The 26311-nt window shown below is 36.0% G+C and overlaps 2 protein-coding genes across 2 annotated transcripts in view; both read right to left on the bottom strand.

Moving 5' to 3' along the window:
• cacng5a (calcium channel, voltage-dependent, gamma subunit 5a) overlaps positions 1 to 6926 on the bottom strand; it is a 46484-nt gene extending 39558 nt beyond the window's left edge. Inside the window, exon 1 of the mRNA XM_052559626.1 lies at positions 6737 to 6926. The gene's annotated coding sequence lies outside the window, so the exon portion shown is untranslated. The remainder of the gene's footprint in view (positions 1 to 6736) is intronic.
• A 1025-nt stretch (positions 6927 to 7951) lies between these two features.
• Positions 7952 to 26311, bottom strand: part of prkcaa (protein kinase C, alpha, a) — a 112491-nt gene continuing 94131 nt past the window's right edge. Inside the window, exons 11-17 of the mRNA XM_052558648.1 lie at positions 26038 to 26129; positions 25854 to 25916; positions 23376 to 23514; positions 20105 to 20185; positions 17701 to 17808; positions 14554 to 14694; positions 7952 to 12002 (exon numbers count right to left, since the gene is read on the bottom strand). Coding sequence (XP_052414608.1) covers positions 11838 to 12002; positions 14554 to 14694; positions 17701 to 17808; positions 20105 to 20185; positions 23376 to 23514; positions 25854 to 25916; positions 26038 to 26129 — 789 coding nt within the window. The 3' untranslated portion in view covers positions 7952 to 11837. The remainder of the gene's footprint in view (positions 12003 to 14553; positions 14695 to 17700; positions 17809 to 20104; positions 20186 to 23375; positions 23515 to 25853; positions 25917 to 26037; positions 26130 to 26311) is intronic.

Here is a 26311-nt window from a genome sequence, read left to right on the forward strand (position 1 = left end):
AACTCCCGGGAGCAGAGCGATAGGGGAAAGGCATATAGACGAAGCCTCAGCCTGGTCTGTACCATAGCGTCCAGTCCCAGAGGAACTGGATGAACTAGAGAGAAACAGAGGGGACATTGTGATATCTCTTGAGTCGCAGAGAGGTCCAAAAACTCTCCATATCTACTCCATCACTTTGGGGTGAAGCCCCTCAGCCCTCGGCCTATGTCTTGGGACCACAGAAGGATCTGGTGTGCCAGCTTGTACAAGGGGCGCGAATGCATATCTCTCTGGTGACTGATATAAGAGATCGCCAATGTGTTGTCAGTGGGCACCAACACATGGTGACCTCTTAGGTCGGGGAGGAAATATTTCAATTTTCAATGCACAGCTAGCATCTCTAGACAACTGGTATTCCATGTCAGATGGCGACCACTCCACAGACCGCGGGCAGGGTGGCCACTCATGGCACCCCAACCTGTGAGGGATGTGTCTGTCGCTAGCATTACACATCAACCAAGAGCTCCCAGCACCAGGCCCTGATTCAAGAACCAAGGTTTCTTCCATATGTCTAAGGCACGAAGGCATCGCCGCGTGACCTTGATAGTTCGTAATGGATTCCCCCTCAGGGAGAACTGGAGAAAGTACCCTCTTCCTGGCATTCAGTCTCAAACCCAGCTCCCCCATATGTGCGAGAACGACATCTCGTTGTCGAACCGCCATCTGCTCTGATTGAGCTAAAATCAACCAATCGTCGATATAGTTCAGAATGCGGATGCCCTGCATATGGAGGGGAACCAGAGCCGCATCTACACATTTCGTGAACATGCAGGTTGAGAGTGCAAGGCCGAAGGGAAGTACTCGATATTGGTAGGCTTTGCCCCCGAAAGCGAACCTCAGAAACTTCCTGTGTTGTGGAAGGATGGATATATGGAAGTACAGCGCACGAATAGCTTAGTCACACAAACAATATTAATCCCCTCAGAGATTAAATAGCTGCTCATTAACACTCCCCGTATAATTTTAGGCATAACACTGTTTGTTGTATAATGGTGCTTATGCAACTTTATGTTTGCGCATCTACAAGCTCGCCGACACCCTCCTTGTCAATGTCCTCAGAGAAAGAAAGGCAGAGCGTCAAGCCCGATGCTCGAGGGAAGAACCGAAGCTCAGACTTCCGAACCCAGGAATCGGGCAGATCTGATGGGTAAGGTAGGAGGTAAGGACATGCCTGTCTCCATTCCCTCCAGCAGTTCGATCTGCAAACCCAACGAATGCCGGCGACGCTACGCCTTGGTGACAGCGGGACCGGTAACGCGAGGAACACTGGTGAAGGCTCACTTTTCGAAGAGAGCCCTCCGGGATCGAAGTACACTGCATATGATTTCACGTGTGCTTTGATCCCAGAGGGCTCTCTTCGAGAAGACCATGCACAGACTGTGTGTATCCCCGCCTCTAATGTTTAGCTTTGTTGAGCAGGGAGGAACACACAATCTGAAACGTGGTCTGGATTCACCCTTCAGATGCCTAGTCTTAGCTTTGCTCTTTAACATACTATAGCTACAGGGACTAATAGTGACAAACGACAATAAATAAGACTGATGAGACAGAATGACATGCACACACAGAGCGCTTGCTGAAAGACAAAAAGCTGAAGTCAGCTGCGTGGCTTTGTGCCTTTATAGCTTCCTGGTCGCTACGTCACCCCACCCGTGACATCACACCCTTCCATTGGACAGATTGCACATGATATACAGAGTTGATCTTGCCAAAGGCGTTTCCCCAAAGCATTCGACGCAGCTCGAGTTCCTAAAGAGGAACATTAATTCATGTGTTCATGAGTCATGACTTCAATATTATATTATTGTAATGCTTTATTGGGTGGTGTTCTGCACGCTTAATAATCAAACTGTAGCCAGTCCAAAATGCAGCAGCAAGAGTTCTTGCTAGAACCAGAAATAATGAGCATATTAGCCCTGTTCTGTCAACACTACACTGGCACCCTATTAACAATTTTATAGTTTTTATAACATCCGCTCCATTCTCAAAACTCTGATATTACCTAAAATATCAAAATCAACTGTGGGTGGCAGATACTTTTTTTTATTTAGCGCCCAAACTCTGGAGTAACCTGCCTAACATTGTTCAGGAGGCAGACACACTCTGTCAGTTTAAATCTAGATTAAAGACCCATCTCTTTAACCAGGCTAACACATAACACACTAACACATTTCTAATATTAAAATCCGTTAAAGGATTATTAGGCTTCATTAATTAGGAAAACCAGAACCAGACCACTTAGCACACAATGTACTTGTTACATCATTAGAAGAATGGCGTCTATGCTAATATTAGTCATTCGGATCCAGTATGTATCCAGCCCAGATAGTGGATCAGCACCTAGAGAGGACCTTTACATCCCTTAATGTCAGCGGAGACCAGGACAACTAGATAAACTCCAGAGACAGATCCACAGTCAAGACCTTGTGTCCTATACGGCCACCGGGACAAGACCATAGGAAACAGATGATTCTTTTGCACAATCTGACTTTGTTGTAGCCTGAATTTTAACCTCTGGTTTCCTCTGGCCAGAGGAGAACTGACCCCCCGACTAAGCCTGGTTTCTTGCAAGGCTTTTTCTCCATTGTGTCACTGATGGGTTTTTGGTTCCTTAATTTCCAGTGATATCGTCGACTTGATAGCACAGTTACTATTTAAACTTAACTGAGCTGGATGATGGCATCATTGAATTTAATGACACCCTATTTTCCTAATTAATGCTGTTCAGTTGCTTTGACACGATCTGTATAGATAAAAATTCTATATAAATAAAGGTGACTTCTGGCTACTTTGGAACAACAAAGTAGCGGCTGTAGAACCAAATCTCTCTCGCACGCTCATAGGGACAACTTCTATTGCATGATTCTCAATGAGTTTGAGAACCTCTTGCCTCAGCACTGACTCGTTGTGAGCGGGTACTGTCGACATAACCACACCCTTGACACACCGGGGTGTTCTGTGCCGAACCTGAAAAATGTAGCCAATCTCTATAACATTCCACTCCCAATCTGAAATGCGCGGGATGGACCACCATGCTCTCACAAATTGGCAAAATGGACAGAGTGCTTGCCCTCTGCATTCTGAGTAATGCCACTGTATGCCAGGGATGCGTATGGGGCATGCTATATGGTAGCATAGGTCGTGTATTGCCTATTAACGGGAAACACAAGCCCTCCCCTGAATGTGTGAGTGACACAGATGTGTGTATGTGTGAAATGTTGAGAGCGAGCCCTGGTGGCGGAGGTCCAAAACTTCATACATGATCCCCCGGGGAGCTGCGAGCCCAACTTTTTTCCCGGCTCCATGGCCGAGTGCCGTCTGTGAGAAGCCGCTATCACTAGAAGAGAACAAAAGGCTCTTTTTGTGAGGGTGTAACAGATTTTGTTTCATTCTGAAAAGTCACAACATACTGTAACGGCCAACTGTAATCCTGCAACCACCAAGGGGACTTTGTGAGAACGTTTCAGCACTGATGAAGCAGAAGCAGTAGGAGCTTGCTTCGATAGCTGGTTGGAAGCGGATAGCGATCTACTCCATGCTGGGGGATGTGCCGCAGCCCGGTGCGGCAGGAAATGGCTAATTGCTTTGGAGCATTTCTGTGCTTCAGAAAAGTGCTCCTTGATAGTCTCACAGCATCTCCAAAGAGGCAGGAGGGAGATAAAGGAGTGTTGAGCAGTGTCTAACTGTCCCTAAGACCCTTACCCAGCAAATTCTGCCTCCGCATGGGCGAGACCCAGGCACAGGACACAGAATTTGTGGGTGCCTGGGGCCTCGACAGGCCCTTAACACAGTATGCTTTGTCTTGAGTAGAAATTTGCATGAAAATGGAAGATTTTGAGCTTATGCCACTAAGATTTGACCCCTATTTGCCATCTTGGATGGCATTGGACAGTGAGAGTTGCAACTTCACTGGCATTGTGCAATAAGATTTCTGGTAGGTTTAGGAAGGAAGGGGGTCCACAAAAGCATCAGCTTCTGATGCCATGTTGAGAGACCATTCTCGAGAGGGAACACACAAGCCAGCTCAATACATGTTAAGTTTTAAAAAGACAAAATATTATTTTATTACGCCATCATAGACACATAAAAGTGAGGACATTTTCTGCATTTCCATAGTGACACTCGTGGGGTGTTTGCGTACTTTATCACAGATGAAGTGGATTAGATTATAACATTTGTAAAACTTATTTGAATCAGCCCAAGCCATTGTTGCTAGCTCTAAGTATTTTTTAATTTTGTAAGAGAGGTTTGAGAAGATCTGTTATCAGATCTATGGCAGAAAAAAGTAGAAGTCAGAGAAGATAGGTTTTTGGGAATCTATGTGTTTTTTTCACATTTTTTTCACATTTGCTTACATACGTATTCCAACTGAAATTTTTTATAAAAGCAAAATCACGCTCCCAGTCATGCGATATGGCTCTGCATGGCTGTGATTACCTTTGGCCTTTGTTGTGTCTACGGCTGAATTAAAGCTGTGCTGATATAGATGGAATGCACATGATGTCATAGCAGGTGAAGGTGACTTTGGTTACACCAGAGCAGGTCTTTTGTTCTATCACTAGTAAAAGTGCACTGGTCAACATGGATCACATTTAACTTGATAACCAATTAAACTGTAGCCTTGACATTAAACTGACAGTCAATCACTTTTTGCAAACATGACTGAAATGAATGAGTGCCCTAAACTGAATCTTATCTGTAGCAAACTTGTCTGTGACTACTCTTATAAAACTAAAAATAGGTAAAAAATTAATGCTTCTCCTGAAAGCTTAGGCAGCTTGGATGATGCCTCACTAACTATAAGGCAAAGACTTAGCAGGCAGCATTTGTGCATGAAACTACCTCACAAAACTGATTTCAGACATACTTCTGAGGCAGTATGTATAATGGTTTAATTATCTACAACAAAACAGAGAGAGCTTTCGTTAAACAAATATTTGATGACTACAATACTATTTTTATGCTAGAAATGACATGAAAAGTCAAAAAGTTTAGTCAAAAACTACATTTGCATACAAATTAACCACCAACCACAATTTTCAGATGCCATATTTACTTGATTTATTAATTTTTTAGCTCAATTGTCTCATTATTTAAGGCACATATTTGTGGTATATCAAAGGCAGTGAAAAATACATATACTGGCTTTAAAAATCAATCAGATGAAGGCATCTTAGAAAATGAACATGAAGCAACAGTAACAATTAATTCTGATGTCCTCCTGCCTTTTAATGTGTCTTCCGAAGGCAGCATTTTTCATCTTTCAGACACAGCATTGTTGAGCATGTTGAAGATTAGCCAATAGTCTTTTGATTCACTAAATAATAAGATTTCTCACAAAAGCAGTTTATTCTGTGTAGTGAAGCCTCTATTTCACTGATAACCATTCCCTGCATACTGCAGTGTTATCCTTTTTAATCTTTCGTGGAGGATTGCCTTAAAGTGGCTTTGGTTACACCTACTGAGTGGTAGTAGCATGTGTTTACAACTTACAACAGTCAGAGCAGCATAACGTGATAAAAGTGTGGATATAGAGGAAGAATTGCAATGGTTTAGGGTGCCATTTGGGACAGGGCCTGGGATGTGATATTACCTGTGTTTGTTTTCTGACACTTGGTATAAATTATTATTTTTTCCCCCTTTTTTCCCCTTGGTATTTCTGTTCATGTGTTCTTGCTGCCATATAGTCAAAAATATGGCTGATATCAAAAATCTGGTGACAAACAGATGTGAGTACAAATTATGTAAACATTTATATACATACACTGAATATAAAATTCAATGTCATTGACATAGAAACAATATACAATGTACAAAAATGCACCACGACAAAGCTACAAAAGTAAACTTGACAGAACAAGAGCCTAGCCTCTCCAATCGGTCGAGGTACGTTAGATGAGCACATGTTACTCGCTAATTGATTGGCGCCCCACGCTGATCTGCCTATACGATTAAAACACGCTACGGATATAGGCTACACTAAAAAATGCTAGAGTAACGAATAATTATATGAGACAGCATGCTGTGGTAAATATATATAACATTGGAGCGTAAAACTAAGAGGGAAAAATCCACGCATCGAAATTCGGAATGACAGCAAACTATGAGCCCATTTCAGAGGCTCCCAGAGAGATAAAGAGAGAAACTGTCCTTGGTACTGAATCTGTGAACCCACTTTCAACGACAGCATTCACTGTGGGCTGTGGCAGCCATCATCAATTCTCTCTTCAGTGTAGGCTACTACACGTAATTTTTTAAAATAACATTTAGATATACTTATTTTAATAAAAAAATATATATAAAATAATAAACAATACAATTAAATAATCACATTCTCCATGTATTGACAGTAAACTATTTAACGTTTATTTGTTGCATTTATTAGTGTGGCTGCTCGACAATATGTTTTGTATTATGGCTTCAAGTGGCACATCCGCACAGAACGTAAATAATACAACTTCTCAACCATTTGCATTCATTGACAAAAACGGCATTGTCAAAATCATGCAGCAAATAAAATCCATGGAAAAAGGTTTCTGATAAAGTGAGAATTTTAACAAGAAAATTTGGATAACAATAATGTTTAGTGGTATGAACGAGTCTCATGAAATGTTACGGCACTTTAAATCTGCACATGAACTCCAATATTAACCAATGCTATAATACACGACGCACACAACAGAGTAGTTCTACATACCTGTGCTGATACGTGCCTTTCTAGCGCGCGTTCTTCAGTTCTTCTCACGCAAATGTTGAACAGCCGTTATGTCATTGCATTGCAGAGAGGTTTTCTGAAGTAGAACCTCTAAAACCCATCACACATGTTTAGGGTAAGAAGTTGAAAAGCGTCTCACATCATGCTGGGCTTAATATTGGTGATGGTCTAACATCTATCTCCCTCTCTCCGCACGTCACTTACGGGTCACGGACAGACAACGACACAATTAGGCTACTGTCTGAATACGTAGCGTAGCCTACTGTACCGATGCTCTTGTTTTATCGGAATTATGTAGATAGGTGATTGTTTGCGGTGTCACTACTGTTATGGATGTTGCATTTTGGGTAACGTGTTATCGTTGCAGAGACTGACTATAAAGCCATAAAGTTTGGAACGCTTCGCGGAATTCTGACCAAGTTTCATTTACTTAAGGGGTTGTTAGACCGACATATAAAACAGCAAATGTAACCGATATAATTTATTTATTTATTTGTTTGAGCTGTATGTTTAAGTTCAGGTAAATATGAAACCTTCAGTCACGAATGAAAACAAGTCGGCAAGGGATAGAACTATGAAAAAACTATGTATTGGATTGTACTGTTGTTAACAACATGACAACTGTTAGATTCTAAATTTGTGAGTTGCGAAAATTACGTAATCTAAGACTTTTATATATTTATGCATGCCATTGTAAAGAATGTATCTCTCACAGCCTCGTTTCCTTTCGCGTAATGGATGAATGCAACATCACGGACGTCAATGGTCCATGGATGCACCACATGAGACTTTATTATGGATGTTGAGATTTAGATGGTCTTTGTAAAGTCTGTTGGGATATGAGTGTCCTGCTTTACTAATTAGATTCTTTTTTTTGAAAAGTAAAAGACCCAAACATAGATGATTCTGACAGTTGATGTGTAGTTTTAATTTTAATCTAATCTATATAGGCCTATATATTAGAATATTCTAATGCAATGTGTCAAGGGGAAAACTCCCGTTGGAAATGTTCTGGTAACATGACTGACAATGTCCTGAGCTTCTGGATAAAATATTAAGAATGCCTATTTCATGCTTCTTATGACTCTCTTAGCATTAACATTTTATCTGCACCCTGCTCTGCTAAATGAGACATCATAACAGATCACCACAGTCAGTGTCAACTTTATCTTCAAGAAGGGACATGTGCAGACTGAGTTTCATTTTCCCTTCTTTATTTGCAATATCATACATTAGGTATAAATGGCAACAAGGACTGCATGGAAAAAAAAGCATATAATCTGTTAAGACAACAAAGGCATGGCTAACATACACTGCTACAAAATACAACATATACATGTATGCACCAATATTAGTATGTAAGAACAGAGATAGTGCTTTGGGTTTAATTCTGTACCTTGCTATTTAAGAGACAGAAAGTGATTAAAGTAAGGCATTATGTTGATTTTGTCCTCTAAATGAAAAAAAAAAAAATGATGAAAATAAAACAGGTGGTCTGAGTCACACAAAGCAAAAGGACAATAGAGTGGTGTATCACATATCATGTAACAGCGATATCATTGACTTGATTTGCAAATAAATGCACAGACACTATTTAAACTGAACAGAGATGACATCACTGAATTCAATGATGAACTGCCTTTAACTTTCATTATGCATTATTGACAGTTTTCCTAATGAATGTTGTTCAGTTGCTTTGAAGCAATGTATTTTGTTTAAAGACCTATATAAATAAAGGTGATGTACTAACTCATCTACACATTAAGAACACAGAGTAATGAGCAAATCTTATGGTAAAATGAGGAGCAAAGTTCTTGGTCTTCTCTTCAACAAACACAAAATGTAATAGTACTGGAACAAACCTGTATGACTTACTTTCTTCTAAGGAAGAATATATCCTGATAAACATCTCCATAATTGTTTTTATTTTCATTAAATGGTAACTAAAACTGTCTGGCTACTAACAATCTTCAAAATATATAATAATAAAAAAAAAAAAAACAAATTTTTTGTTTTTGCACATCATTAGGGTGAGTGAATGATGACAAAATTTCAATTTTTGGGTGAACTTTTCCTTCAAGGAAAAGCTATACAACTTAAGGAATGAAACAAGCAACAATATAAGCAGTTCATTCATTCATTTGTTCATGTATTCAGTCATTAATTCAGCAGCACAGGAATATAAATAAATGGGTAAGGCAAGTGGATCATCTTACAGCAGAGGAAACTCAAAACATGCCATGTTAAACCATTTTGTTTCCGTTTTTCTTTTAAACGGATATGCAACTTTCTTTATAACAGCCAAGGTAATGCACATAACTGAACGGCAGATACAGAGAGCAAAAGATGCTCTACTATGATCTCAAGAGCAGTAACAACATTCAGTTAACAGTATGGCTATGAGACTAGTGCACAAAATACTGGATCCAATACTGGAAAATGTTGTGGCTATGCAGTTAGTGCAATGTTGGTTCTGCTGGTTTCAGCATGGCACTGACACAAAGCTGTTTTTTGGAAAGCCCCAAGAAAAGAAAGATGGGAGTTTGCATACATTTTCAACAAAGGTGTTTTTAGCATGAAGGGATTTTTTACGGCAGGATCACCATTAATAAATCATAAAAAAAAAAGAAAAGAAAAGAAAAAAAAAGAAGAGAGCAGTTAGCTAATCTAAACTACAGGCATGGTGCCACATTTCCATATATTTGCTGTTACATTATAAAAAAAGAGGGGAAATACATTATTACAAACACAAACTGGCAGGTATGTTGCTAGAAAAAAACTGACACCTTTGATCTAAAATCAAACCAATTAAAATCGAACCAAACCGATTATCCCATGTGTGATTTTGATCTAATGCTAAAATTTAATACATACTTTGCATTACTTCTAACAACCAGAAAAAGATGGGAAGAACAATACAGAATCACAAATTACAATATCAAGACATTAAAATAATTGAAATTCAGAGTTATTAAATAAGTGAAAGGAGAAAAAAATATTTCATATGTATCTGCCTTGTTCATACTCCATGCTGTAATAAGCCGTATAATCTAAATATTATATTCCACTGATAACTAAACATTCTTCATAAATACATCTTTTCAAGTGGATTTTCATACCAAAACATGCAAGCAAAGGCAAGTTCTCAGACCATAGTAGGATGACAGCAGCCAATCAGCTCATATTATAAAACCACGGAATCCGTTTAGGTCACACACAACAGCCAAAAGCAAAGGTGTTTTGACAAAGTACAGTTGGAAAATCGAATGGCGAAAGCACATTTGTAAACGATTTCATTATGCAAACTACAAGGTCATTTCCATATCATTTTACAGTGTTTACAACAGTACACACCAATGATACCAATTACACAAATATTTACCTGAATAATAGCATTATAATAGATAACTGTGTAATGATGTGGTTAATTAAAGATTACACATTTAAAAGGGACAATAAAAGTTGGACTATGAAAGTTACTAAAACATTTAAACCATCTAATAATTCACCTATGATTTTATGGCAAGGTCAGAGTTCACCCAAAAATGAATATCCTTTCATCCTTTACACACCATTTACTCATGCTGGTAACCAAACAGTAGCTGGTAGCCACTGACCTCCTTAGTATGGGAGAAAAATACAGTGGAATTACTACCGCCAAATTGTTGCTGGCCAACATTCTTCAAACTATCTTATTTTGTGTTCAACAGAAGAAAGAAACTCATACAGGTTCAGAACAACTTGAGGTTGAGTGAAAAGATGAATTTACCTTTTTGAGTGAACCTGCCCCTTTAACAGTTGATTCTTTTGTAAATTTGCCCTAATGTCACAGAAATTTCACCACTGTATTGTAATGACATCACATTTAGTTGGTATTAAAAGGTTCTTATACTGTTTAAATGGCATTTATTATTAAGTATAACCAAAACATTGAAGCAGCAAGAGGAGAAATATGGTATAATTAATTGTGTTACATTTTACAATCAATTATGTTAAATCCAAACATAATGATGTAAAGGTAATTTGGCATGTATAGCAGAGATTAACATTTACTATTCAGTATTTACTTGTATGCAGACAATGAGTTTAAGAACAACATAATTAGAGCTTCGAACACTTAAATATTTCCCCCTCTCATAATATCCCTCATTTCCCGAAACAAAACAGACACGCACACATGCACAAATTTTTCTCATGTTCACAGGATATTTCTACTATGGCAAAAAAAGAGGGTATTCTAAAAACACTTGGTGAATTAAAGGGATAATGAGGTAATACCTTTATTATTCTGTCATTTGGGTAATATATGGGTATCTTGGAACATGAAACCTATCATAATATCTCACGAATCCACAGCTGTCAATAGCAGAAACTCTTGGCACACATTTTTACCATAGAACAAACAGAAAATGCAAACAAGTTGTTAAACTGGTGTGCCAAGTTGTCATGTCATACCTGAAATATGTGCAAATATTAGACTGAGTTATATTTATTATTTTATTTAAAACATTTAACGATACTTACAATGAGAAAACACTGCAGACTCCAGAATGTGAAGTAATTCTGTAAAAAGATAAATTGGTATAGTACTAAGGGGAAGACAGAAACCCCATTGGCTTTGGTGATTACCTTTAGAAATCCTGAATGGGAAGACTGTCTTAGGAAGCACACAACTCTGTATTTGTTATTGGGCTTTGGGTAGAGGTGGTGAAATCATGCTGTTTCAGCCACCAGTGGCTTGAGATAAGATGGTCTCCTAGACTTTTAAAAACTGGTCTTCACTAAGTCAGACAATCAGTTTATAATGTAAACAGCCCAGTTTAAGTGGTACTCTTTTTTTAATTAAATCTCTCAATCTATTTTCAATCATTAAGGTAAACTCTTCGACTGGCCTACATTGAAATGATGTGAAAAATGTGTAAAATAACTGCTAGATTTTGAAGCAAAAAAAAAAAAAAAAAAGACATGACAACTAGAGCTAACTGTGGTTTTGGTTTAACATTTGTTAGATAAAAGGCTAAAGGAAATGGAAGAGTTTTGGGGTAGTAGGTAGATTCACAATCATTCCCTCCTTTGTCCCATTCTATTCACTGTTGATGAGGGAAGGATGGACGAATTGAGGGTTGATGAAGGAAAATCCATCGAATTCCGCCTGGTCGATGTTGGCGATAACCAGCTCATCAGGAGGGGTCAGCTGTGGCTGTGTGCGTGTGAAGAACTTGTCAAAGTTCTCTGCTCCTTTTCCACACTATAAAACAAAAAAGAGGTAGAAAGAGAGAAAGATTACAAAAAAAGAAAAGATTACTTCTGACACAATTTACTGTGATACTACCAACATGTAGTGTTAATCCCTTCATTACCTACAGACAGAAATGAAGTCAAAGTTTTTTTTTTTAAATATACATTGTAATGCAGACAACAAACACGGTTTAAAGTTACACTGTTTTATCTGCACATGGTTTGAACTCTAAATAAAGCAGATTTTAAATGGTTCATTTGTTTTACATTATTTGTTGGAAATATGAGATTTTGATGTTAAATATGAGCCTATTTATGTTAGTTCCCAATTCCCTCATGTCCAACGCACAGATTAGAACTCCTCAGATTTCAGATTATATGCCCTAGTTCCTCTTCATCTGGATGATAATGCAATTGGCTCTACTAGTTTAGAGAACACAGATGTGGAAGCCAAACATTCTGGCAACTGACAGCAGCTTCTGACATGAGTACTTTGCATTAATGTGCTAAAATAACTGTAAAATCTCAAATGAAATGTGAAACTTAAATGATTTATTTGGTAGAATAAATTGTCGTCTGGATGACAAAACAACATGGTAATCACAATAGCCTACTAGCTATTCTCATTTATTATTCTTCACGACAGACTCGTGAGTAATTCTAAACCTCATAAGCATCTTGACAAATTACCTGAACTAGTTTAAGTGGAAAGCACATTAATACCTTTATTTAACCTCCATACCATGTGCATGAAAAAGTTCCAGAAGCACATTTATAATAACCCTATTATTATGATTAATAAATTATTCAAATCTCCTTATCAATGATATATACATATGTGGGTTATACAGCGTGCAGGATTCAGACCCTTCTTTTAGGGCTTTTATTAAATAGTTTTAATACAAAACCAACAGCCAACAACATTTCCTTTTATGACTTCACTCAATGTTTAAAAGAAGGCTGGTCAGTTTATATCTCTTAACCAAATTAACACATTTAATTATGCCCCTGTATCAATTTTTTTTCCTTCCATGGAAGAAATTTAAGAAAAGCGAAAAGTGTCACGGCCACTATTAAAAAAAAAAAAGAAAAAAAAAAAAAAAAAAAAAAAAAGAGTAAACTGATCTAAATGATGATTTCAATTCAACTTATCAATTCAATATCATGTAACTAAGTAATGTCTTTAATCGCCTGACTTCCCAAATTTAACACGCACAATCAAAAACAGTTACAAGAAAGCAAGAAATAAAGAATATGGAGTTTCCTTTTGTAAAGCTGCCAGATTCCATAAGACATGAAGCTCAAGATGTGCCTTAAAATAGAAGATGTCCCTCCCCCCTTCTCATTGTGTGATATTTGAAAGGACAGATGAATGGTGACTCAAGCACTGAGAGAGATGTAAATGCCTGTGTCATGCTCTCTTATGAGGCAGATTTTTCCATCATATGTGAATGATGAGAAAATGAGAGGGAACAATTGTGTTCTAACAAGCATGCAGTTAAATTAAAGTTGCAACTGTTATCATCACACACAAACTATGAGACCATAAAAAGCCATTTTTCAGACACAGAGGTCCATGTAGAGCACTTCCTACGTCACCAGTGGATATAATGATTGGCTAAATGTTTAAAACGGTAGCTGTGCTGAATTAAGCCTGTTTAACCCTCATCATTAATGTAAAAGGGACACATGGTCTGTTTTTGGCCTAGTTTTGACCATGAGAGGAAGCTGCAGTTCAGCTTCAGGATGTCCTCAGGGGACATCACACAATTGTTGAAAAAACAAAAAAACAATACAAATACAAAACAAAAAACTGACAGGTGATGTTCATAACACACTCACACTAAATAAATAGGACATCATAAGAAACACACAAATACTCAAGACTAACTAACCCATCTCTTCTTTTCTGTTTTGTCCCCAGTGATGTGACAGGATGCACAATTCAATGATATATGTGTGAGAGAGCATGTGTGCTTGTGAAGAGGAAACAACGACAGTATGACCCACTTTAGAAGTCATATATATGTATACAGACTGCTTTTACAGCTCATTCCTCTCCCTTGCTCTCTTTCCCACTCATACAACACACACACAACCATACCAAGGACAATATAAGCTATTTAATATGACAAATGGCTCTATCTCTATCCTTTTAGTATCTTCCTCCATATGTGCTGTCACAGAAAAACAATACCAATTTATAACACGTTTCACCAAAAAACTAGAATTATTCTAATAAATATCAGAATGCACAGAAATTAATATATATATATATATATATATATATATATATATATATATATATATATATATATATATATATATATATATATATATATATATATATATATATTTATTTATTTATTTTTTTTCATGCATTGTTTGTTTTATCATTAAATGGTTTTGGTAGTTCAAGTATACTGTTATATTAACATCATATCACAGATAGGATTTCCCCATAAAAACGTTCAGTCAAAGAGCATTCTTGGTTTTTTCATCAGTATATGATAGATACACACATATGTTGAAAATGAATGGACCTGCATGGATTTTCTTACCACTTTGGGTTTGAATGGAGGCTGTATTTCTCTATTTTCCAGACGTTCCCAGTCAATCCAACGGAAGAAAGCATGTTCCCGAATATCTCTCTCCCCATCTAGGTTGCAGCCCAGACGCTTTGAAGGGTGTTTTGTCATCAGCTGAGACAAAATAAAATCATTATAATCTAAACAGGAAAAGCTTAATGTGACAATCATAAAAACTGGCATATAATATATTCAGTTTCAAGTTTACATGCATATTCTCATCTTTAAATTTAATGATATCCCAATTTCAAATAAAGTTGGTAGACAAATTGCATGGACATGAGCATTTTTGTCAGCAATTATTCTAGGTTTAATTGCATATGGATGTCTATTATGAAAGTGTAAATGTTCATAGGTTCTTTTTCTGTTTATTCAGTGTAGTTTCTTAATTAGAAATCATAAAAAAGATGACCCTAACAGCTAACCACCTTCAAGACATCCTCAAATTAATATGTTCATTCTCCATAGTCATAATAGATCTGTACTGTAGATAAATGCCAGAAGGGACAACACATTAATCAGGAAATCTCAGACTGTAAACTGAACACATAAATCTCTGCAGTCATAATAGGGATTTTTTTTTCTTTGTTATTATTTTTTTTTTTTACTCTCTTAACAGAAACAGACAATGGCAAATGAATGTTGAAAACTATATCAAAATGTTATTGAAAATCCTGTCCACGTGTGATATTCTTAAAAAAAAAAATTAAAATACTTTTTTTTTTTTTTTCAGAAATTGTGCATCGCATCAAAAGGTGGTATCTGTTTGTCTATAAGTATACTTGAGACAGTATTGTGAATGGTGGTAGAGGTGGCTTAAAACTCAAATAGTAAAGCTTTAAATGTTTATATCAAACCTGTTCTTTCTTCCAATATGCTATATTAATAAGACTATAAAAAACCCCAAAATATAAAATAAGACTATAAGAAACCCCCAAAATATAGAGAAACTTACTTGTTTAAATTTTGGAAAGATCTGTGCTCCATCTAGACTGAATATTTGACCACACTTTAGTTTTGAGACCAACACTTTTAACGAACTATTAACTATGATTTTTGCCTCAATAAAATCCTAATTTGCTGCTTATTAATAGTTAAGGTAATTATTAAATTTGTTTAGGTAGCCACATATTATTTTAAGGCCCAAATCTCACTATTAACTATCAACTGTAACTTTACCTCAATAAACTTCTTATTAGTGCTTATTAAGGTAGTTATTAATTGGTCCCTAATCTAAAGTGTTACCATTTAAGTTTAGGTATAAGGGTAGGATTAAGGAATCTAAAATATGGGCATGCAGAATAAGACATTAATAAGTGCTTTATAAGTACTAATAAAAAACCAATATGCTAGTAATATCAATGCTAATAAACCACTGGTTAATTGTGAAAATTGGTCCTTAAATTAAAGCATTACCGAATATTTCACAGATGCAAAGAACTTTACCAACTTTGGTAATTCCTACAGCTATTTGGTTCTAAGTAGCACTCATTTTAACAGCCTGTTAACTAAAGAGAAAATATTTTATTTATTATTATTATTATTAAACAGTGACTTTAATTTGCCAGGAGAATTGATTTCAGATACATTTCTAATTAATTATCCCTCTATAGTCCCAGGCTTTTCTAGGTCAGCTTCTGACAGCAACTATGTATTCATTAGTAGGTGTTTATAGTTTATAAGATACACACACAGATTTCAAAACACACACAAATGAAAACAGATTAACTTACACCTCTAGCACTGACAGAAAGACAGCCCAGACAAACGACATATACAAGCGTATTGGTTGGAGGACAGGTTGATTTAGAACTATGGTTGTGCCAACTGATACCATCACTTTACCATGACACTGCCAGAGTTTTTCTTGTTTGTCAGGGATGTAGCTTACAGGAATCTCATAAACTAAAATATTGAGAGATGTTCTGGAAATTATATTAAAGTGAAAGTAAGAAATCTATTCATGTCTTCATTGATGTTAGTTAATAAAAATAATGAAAATAACATATTTCTGATTTACCAAAGTGGTCAAAAAAAAAAAAAAAAAGAGAGAAAAAAAAGGTCTATTTCACTCTCACTCTAAAAATCTGGCAAGGCAAAATAGTTTAAGTTTTGGTCTCAGTCAGACTGAAGTTGAATCTAATAACAACACACTGCATGCACAGCGAACAAAACCTGAACACCGATGAGACTTTTATTAAAAATTAAACCGTGGTTTGTGTGCTTTTATCTCAATTGAATCAGCTCCTGCAGTGAATTTCTGATGGGCAGTGAATTTCTGAGCAGATTAATGTTATATGAGGAATAACAAGAAGTGATAACAATACAAAATAAATGTTTTTGTTATACTGTATATATATGAGTAACATTCAATTAATTTAATTTAAGATATCAAATGTCATTCTGTAATTATCTTGGATTCATTGGAACCTAATGACCTGGTTTTTAGAATGACTCAGCTGTCTTTTTTGGAGATATATCCTGCTCATTTGTCAGGTATGAAATGAGCTCCTAAACTTTTGCTTTCTGGTTTCAGAAAACATACATCCATTTTTCTAGAGAATGCAAAGTTTGTAACTATTAAATCAAGAAGACTTCAACTATTTTAAAGGCAAAGATTAAAGATTAAAATAGAAGAATAATGGGTCACACTTAAGAATAAGGTTCCATTAGTTTATGCTAATGTATTAAATAACATGAACTAACAATGAACAATACATTTATTAATGTATTTATAATCTTTGTTAATGTTAGTTATTGAAAATACAGTTAGTTAAATACAGTTCATTAGTTCATGCTTATTTACAGTGTATTCATTAATTTTACCAAGCACAACTTTTGATTTGAATAATGCATTAGTAAATATTGAAATTAACAATAACTAAGATTATTAAATGCTCTAGAAGGATTGTTCTTGCTCAGTTCATGTTAACTAAAGAATTAAATAACTAACACTAATTAATTGAACCTTATTCTAAAGTGTTACCAAATAATGTACTAGTGAATTTTGGTTCCTTGTTATCAACCAACTAGAGAGCAATCCTGTTCCTGGTTTTCCTGGTACTGGTTCAGTTTGGCTCTACAACCTAGAAAATTGTGTTTTTATGTGACATAACTTACCCCTTTGCAGATGGAAACTGCTTCTTTGGACATGGATTTAGGGTAGGAGACATTGTGCTCCATAATGGACTGGAAAAGTTCATCTTCATCCTCACCATCAAATGGAGGCTGAGAAGAGAAACAAAAAAATTCCAAATGAAATTAAAATTAATATTATTAAGCATTTATCCTGATATGTCAGTAGTTAAAATCTTGCACAATGTGGCAACAGGTGTGCATCATTTTTCTAGTAATTTAAGGGCCCGGGGTCAATTATTCAGCTTATACTACGGTTACCATACCTCAAAACATAGATCAGATATTAATTAATTAATATAATTTTAAAGCTGGTAATAGAGGCTTAAGCCTTTGATGTCATTCTAATGTAGTTATTAATGAAGTTCCTAAAAAGAGAGCTAGAGAGACAGAGACGCAGTATGAGAAGGAGAGAGAGAGAGAGAGAGAGAGAGAGAGAGAGAGAGAGAGAGAGAGCTGTGAGAAGTGTCATGTGTAACCTTTAAGTTGCTAAACTATATAGGCTAACTGATAAAATCGTCAGGGCAGCACTGACAACACCTTTTTGTGCAAACTGCGTGACCGTTATTACAGTTTTACTATGCAAAGTGATATGAAACTGTAATGCGTTCAAGAGAGCTGCCTGGAACTACTGTACATTCGCCGTGCGTTTTCCAGAAAATAACTGCACACCTCGGAACGTTCGTCAGCCAATCAGATTCAAGCATTAAATGGCACCTTAGTATAAATGTTGGTATCGTTATGGTTGTAACGGTATATTTTCACGGTATTATAATCATCTCAGAAAATATCATGGTTATACAGTTACACGGTATACGGTATTAAACAATTATTTTATTTTTTTCGGTTGAACAAATGTTTGAAAGCAAAAACAAGAAACACTGATAATTTATTAGTTTAATAACTTATATTTATCATTAATTCTACATACAAATTAATAAATTCTGGTTTCTATATATAGATTCTGTACTTTTATGATTTAATACAAATATACTGCATAAAAATTAAACCATTTAATTAATGTTTTAAAACCTTTACTCTTTTGTGTTTTCGCAAAGGGCTGCACAACAGAGATTTACTAAATCAAAATGAGGGGAAAAATATATATTCCTTAAAAATGTTTATGTAAGGCTACATTATAGTACAATCGTAATTTCTGTCAATTTCTTCCAGTTAAAAAGCAGATTTCTATTTTAACAGGTTGTAGTGAAGAGCTTTGACACACAGAATATATATATTTTTTGACGGTGGTTTCCTCAAGTAAAATGATGAAATTATTATTAATTGTTCTCTCAGTGAGGCTCTCAGTGTTTGTGTTCATGTCCTCAGATAGTGAGACAGCAGGCACTGTTAAACCTGGCACTTTCAGCCATGCCGGCACATACTTGAGTATGTAGTACACGACACAACGCTGCTCTTTCACAGAGAGACATGCACAACAAACAGATTAGCCTATATATTTATATAGCAGTGCTTTTGTCATTATTTTACAGCTTTGTTTTTGATTCATTCATCAATCCATCAAATCGCACATTTATGAGACATCTCCATTTTAGCTAGCTACTGTAAATTCATTGTAATGACTGGATTCTGGGATTCACTCCGCATCACAGAAATCGTAATGCTTTAATCTTAAGTTATAAATGGGACATAGCTGTATGTGCATGAAGGGACGATATTCTTAATAAGTAAACATGTTTGATGCGGCCACTTTCAGACCACAGTTTTTGCAAACTGTGTCTACCCTCGAGGACAAATAAGCATTCGTCTGTTCTATATAAAAAGTATTCCCATACTAGTGCCAGTTTGAACTCATATTTTAATGTGGGATAGAGATTAGAGATAATGGCCTCTGTCTCCGCTGTACGTGTGGGTGGAGCAAGAGAACACTTAAGTGGAAAAGGTGTTGCCTAGGTGCAGGTGAGATTCTGTGTCTGTTATTTTCTCCCAATATCGTAGATAAGCACGGTACACGGTATGATAATCGTACATGTTTATATCATGGAATATGGTCATACCAGTATCGTTACAAACTTAATTTAAAGGACATTATAGTACCATTTAAATACTATAAAAGTGCATCTTAGTATATTATGAAGTACCATGATATTTCGCTGACAAATGTTACTATATGTTTGATTTCAATTTATGAAAATAAATTGTTGTGGATGTGAAGAGAAGATGTGTATTTTTACCCAGAGATCATCTGTGGGTACAACAGCTGGTGTCAATATCATATGTGGATCATTTCTGTTAAATTATGTTTAAAAGTAAACAAGCACATACCACTACAAACTGTATAACAACAAAGCTACACCTGTATTTTAATACTGCCAGAAGGTAACATTCGACAGTTTAGGACTTGATGGTTGTACACATCTGTACTCACCTGTCCCGCCAGCATCTCATACAGCAGGACACCATAAGCCCACCAGTCCACAGAACGGCCATAAGGCTGATAAGCTATTATCTGAAAAGAAAAAGCACAACCCCCCCTACCGATTACTATTAAAGTTTAGCATACTAGCAACCAAGATATCCCTACTGTTCCAGAATACAGTTTTTCCCATAATCGCCATCCAATCTGGAGGCACACATCTACACTAAAAATACATTTTAAAAATATACTGTATTGTATTTTTTGTTTTCCAGTCAAAATATTTAAACACCAAATAAACAAAACTTATTCACAAACTCTTGTAAGGTAAGACATATTCTTTTTAGATAATATTGGTATTTGTTAAATTATATGACCTTGGTACAGTATATCACCATACTGTGTACTTAATTTTTCAAAGCACTGAATTTAGTAATTCTTTTACAGGAATGGGTCCCAGATGTACAACAAAACCTAAAATGTTATTTTGTTTAATAAACCAAGCAAGAATGCAACTGAAGCTGTAAGAAAGTATGAGGGTGTGACTTTAAAATATTAATAATGAAAACACACTTTTTTGTGCCGTATATTACAAAATTTCACCCAGCTTATACAGCATGCAGTCAGCTTTCTTGGCTGATGCAGTTCACATCACATTCAGTGAGTGTGTGTTTGTATTTGACATCACACTAACACTATGTGACAGTTCTAGATCATGGCTGTAGCCGCTCAAGGTTTTGTTCGTGGCTCTGGATGTTAAATCTCCTATTACAAAATACAGAGGACCATACACACACTAAATAAATCCTATCCCTAATCGTAACTACACATCCCATATACACATAGGCTAATTGAGGAGTGCAGCGCAAATGTCAAATTCAGATTAAACAATTACCTAGGAGAAAAAATAAACATATAACAATATTTTCACAATTCAAGAAACAGACCAAATTTTTAATTAGTTTATTTTATGAACTCATTGGGAAGTCTTCACTAAGAAAACAAATGTTACAATTATACGGTTAGCCATGTGTGTTACTGCTGCTCTACCTTTGACATACTTTACACTCAAATTAACATGCAGCAAGATGTTCCCAGATAACACGCATTACCCCTGCATAATATGAAGGTCAGCAAAAGAGACAGAAAGAGAGAGAGTAATCCTCTCAAAAAAGGGTGGAGGACAAATGTCCATTAATATACACACAAATACACACACTCTTTTATTTTAATTTTGCAGCTTCAGAAAGCAAAACTGTGCATATGCTACAGTATATCTGCTTGTACACATACGAAACAGTGTTTAATAACAAAAAAAAAGCTACAGCGTAATACTCATGACTATTTTATTCTCATTATTTTGACTTTAATTTATTGTTGCTTTGATTTCTAGTAATTTTAGTAAAACCCCCTCACAGATTCTAGTCATAGAGCTGGTAAGAATATTATGAGGATGACAAGGACATTAATATACAAACTTTGACTGCCACTGCTACACTTACTGATTTAGTTTCTCAAAAATTCACCAGTAATCTAGGTCTGGTTATGTGGGAGGGTTTGTTTAGCAAAATATAGATACAAAGGGTCTGCCTTTTCATGTGTAAAGAAGTCCGAAAACCATTGTGGTTGCCTTTATAGCATGACTTTTAATTAATTCCTGTAGGAGACAACTCTGCCACCCACTGTCATGTCATGCCACTACAGTTTAAATATTTGGTGGAGAAAAAAAAAAAAAAAAACAGAAAGAGAGAGAAAGAAAAAGAGAGAGAAGATGTGTGTCTGAGGATGTTAAAGCAGATAAAGGTAATCAAAATTAAGTGTTGATGTGCCCAAGATAACTTGCATTGTAAGAGCTTATGTGTCACTTGTGGAGGCATCTTCATGCTAAGGCCTGCTCTGGGAAGAAAAGTTAAGAGCTTCACACTAGGCTCTGCTCTGAATATGAAAAGATCTGTATGAAGAAAAAAGGGAAGAAAGAAAGCACTGAAAATTGGTGGTTTCCATTTTTTTATGTAATGTACAGAAAACTAGTTTCTACTACAGTTGTTAAGAGACTGATGTCAAATTTGACATCTTTCTCTTTTCTGACCAATGTAATCATTCTCTCTATATTTTCCCCTTTTTTGTAAAGTGATAAATATGCCATTGTGGATTAATTATTTTGCTATTAGAGCAGAAAAATATATTTGTTGTTGTTTCTCTTCAAAACTATTCAAAACTAAGTTTTCCCAACTATGACAACTTCTGCTTGAGAGCACCTCTGAAAGGTGTCTATAGAAAAATATGATCAAATTAGTGTGGCCAAATGCCAGAAGAAATGTCATGATCAGGAGGTAGCAGCTGTTTATAAAGTTTTGAATAATGATTGACAGCATTAAATGAAGTCACTGCTCCTGAATTAGAATTGTAAAAATATGTAGCATGTGGCAGTAGCATCTGAAATAAGAAGGCAAAATAGTTACTTAAAGGGTGATTTAACCCAAATATAAAAATTATGTCACTAATGACTCACCCTTATGTCGTTCCAAACCCATAAGACCTCCGTTCATCTTCGGAACTAAGTTTAAGATATTTTAAAATTTAGTCCGAGAGCTTTCAGTCCCTCCATTGAAAATGTGTGTACGATATACTGTCTATGTCCAGAAAGGTAATAAAAAACATCTTCAAAGTAGTCCATGTGACATCAGAGGGTCAGTTAGAATTTTTTGAAGCATCGAAAATACATTTTGGTCCAAAAATAGCAAAAACTACGACTTTATTCAGCATTGTCTTCTCTTTTGGGTCTGTTTTGAGTCCGTTCACAGCACTGCAGTTTATTGATATCTGGTTCGCGAACGAATCATTTGATGTAACCGGATCTTCTTGAACCTGTTCACCAAATTGAACTGAATCTTTGAAACGGTTCGCATCTTCAATAAGCATTAATCCACAAATGACTTAAGCTGCTAATTTTTTTAATGTGGCTGACTCTCCCTCTTAGTTAAAATTAACCAATATTCCGGAGTAATTAATTTACTCAAACAGTAAACTGACTGAACTGCTGTGAAGAGAGAACTGAAGATGAACACCGAGCCGAGCCAGATAACAAACGAAAGATCAACTCGTTCATTAATGACATAATTTTAATATTTGGGTGAACAAACCCTTTAAGTATAATTTTACACTTCAGTCAAAAATCAACCACTTGCCGCAACCGATAGGGAGTCATTTGGAATTCATATGGCTCAATGAAGACTAAATAGATGCTGTCTCTTATTTTTTTTTTAAACACTCTGTCACTTACCTCTGGAGCAATGTAATCTGGCGTTCCACAAAATGTACGGGTGGTCACACCCTCCACAATGTTCTCCTTGCACATACCGAAGTCTGCAATCTTAATATGACCCTCTGCATCCAGCATGACATTATCTAATTTCAGATCCCTGAAAGTGATAACAAATAACACAACAGTACATCACTATAGACGGTGATTCTGAAAATTCCCGTATGGGGTTACACAGAAAAGATGTTTGCCTTCCTGTTTAAATAATTGTATATAATTTTTTTTTTATATATTACATCTAAACAAACTCCACACATAAGCACAATGGAAATTCATTTTAGTTCATGTAAAAGCAAGTGCAGTTTTTTCCCCTGAAACAAAGACTCTGTCTCTTTTATTCCTGCTGACGTCAACTCATCAGTTTGCTTTATTTCCCTAGGCCAATTTAGTCGCTCAAAGAAAAACAAGCCAAATAACTTTGTATAGCTCCCAAAGAGAGACAGAATTAAGCGAATTACTGGTTGAAGGTTGAGCTTAAATAGTGATTTGGTATTTTATTCATGTTATTTGAAATGAGTCATTGCAATATTTAGCACATTTTACAAATAGGTTAATATGATATTCTTTAATACAACAGAGACATAAATGACCTTTCCAGCTGTCTAAAAATGTAAAATAATGCTAGGAATCTGGTGCCTGCCCTTCTGTCCAGGCACCACCAGAGGTCACTAGCCACCACATGGACATTCTTACACTACACCACTACGGACTCTCACAACACACAGACTGTTACACATCACCTCAAACTACAGTATGTTTCCCATCAGTCACTCCCCTAATCACACATTCTACTAGCCACTGTCAGTGTTCCTAGCCTAGCCTAGTCTTGCCTTGCCTTTCCGTGTTTTTGATTCTTGCTCGTATACTTTGGATTGACCCTTTTGCCTGCTGTTTTGGACTGTGATTGCACCTCACCCTGACAATTGCTCGTGTTCCAGTATTTCCCCTTTCGTCTTGCCCTCCGGATACTGTTCACCGATCATGAACCCATGCTCAATCGAGGACTATTCTTGTGTTTTGCCTATGCCATACCTGTTTGCTATTGATTCGAGCCTGCCTGTATTTGTTTACCAATAAAGAAATGGATCTAAACGACTCTTGTCTCATCGACCCCGTAACAAATAACTTGAAATTCAGGTTATTGGAGTAAAAAAATAAAAAATAATCAATATATATATAATTCAATTATTATCTGTCAAGATAATGTGCACTTTCCTTTAAATGTAAATTCACATAGCATTTTCTTTAAAATGGGACCTTCATGAAGTAACACTATTTGGACTCTTTAGTGGAAAGACAAGTAAGTGTAAAAAGTAATATAAAATACGAATAATAAACAAATATAAAAAATAAACATTTGGTCTCATACGGTCCATACCTTGTTTGTACCATTGTTTGTTTATTTATTTATTTTTATTGCTTTAATTTTAATCTGCTTATTAAAGGGACACTGAGTAGGAATTACTCCCATCTAGTGGTGAAATTGTATTTTGCATTCAAACTAATTTTGCTCTCCAGCGCCTCGCTTTTTCAAATGCGCATTGCATCTACGGTAGGCGATATGTACCAAAAAGCTTTGACAGGATGTATTCTAATAGCACTTCGTCGAGTTTTCCTTCAGGTGAACAGGTGTGTTATTTCAAACAAACTGCAACATGACAACTAACAAACGAATGTTACAGTATGAATTACTGACTGTGGAAAACATGAAATATTGTAATTAGTAGTTATGTCTAATTTATTCGTTATATTTTCTGAATTATATGCATTGTTAGATATAAAAAAAATATTATAATATAGACTGTAACACTGACTTACCTGTCGAGAAGAAAACTGGCCACTTCAGCGTCTCTTTTGAAATCTTTATCAAGCATTAGCTCTTTCCACCTAGAAAAAGCTTCCCCGACATTAACTCTTGTTTTCTGTAATCTACGGTCACGTTTCCTTTTACGTTCTATTTTTGACTGTTTTGGCGACGATGTTTTCTTCTCCTGTGGCGCGGCATATGTATGGTCCATAATAAGAATGCAATCCAGACTTTTAAAATTGCCGGTGCAGTTTCAAGCGCCTCTCACTGCTCTGCACCTGCGTTTCTGGCTCTGACCGAAAACGCGCTGTGGAAACGCGTTGGCTTAGTACTTTTTGTCCCTCTCTGCTATTATAGTTTTGCAAGATGGCGGAACTACATGGAAGCCTCCGTCAACCTACCCGTCCCATGTATATAAAGATAATAAATTCTTCATTTACAAGGATTAGTTTAAACATTGGCATAGGTATTTGTACACCATTGAGGGCATATTTATGAATAAAAATATTGATTTTAGATAATAAAATACCTAAAAAGTTACTTATTGTCCCTTTAAAGCCAAATACATTACACTTTGAAACTATTGAGGTTTGTGTCCCTTATTTTAATTCTTCTGAAGGTCGCAAACCTACCTGTATATGACTCCTTTCTTGTGCAAGAAAAAAAGCCCAACAGCAATCTCTCCAGCGTAGAACCTGCAACAAGCAGATTATTTTACATAAATTCACCTCAATCTAAAAGCCTTAATCTTAATCTTTAAAGTCCAAACCCAGATATACCTACTGAAGACATAAACACAATGAGAGATTGGCTTACACTGCTTGTGGCTCCTTAAATTTGCCCACTTGCTGAATGTGGTACATCAGATCACCACCATTAACATACTCCATCACGAAATACAGACGATCCTATGACAAAAACATAGAAAAAACAACATAGAAAACTGTTCAGATAAACTTTAATTTCAACATATTGCAAAGGTAATATTAACACATTGAAAATACACTTCTGTTGTTTAAAGGGGTCAAATTATGATACAATTTAAAATTTTTCACTCTCTTTGGAGTGTTACAAGCTGTTTGTGAATAGA

Source organism: Carassius gibelio, chromosome B6, assembly GCF_023724105.1.
Source record: "Carassius gibelio isolate Cgi1373 ecotype wild population from Czech Republic chromosome B6, carGib1.2-hapl.c, whole genome shotgun sequence".
In the NCBI taxonomy this organism is placed as follows: Eukaryota; Metazoa; Chordata; class Actinopteri; order Cypriniformes; family Cyprinidae; genus Carassius; species Carassius gibelio.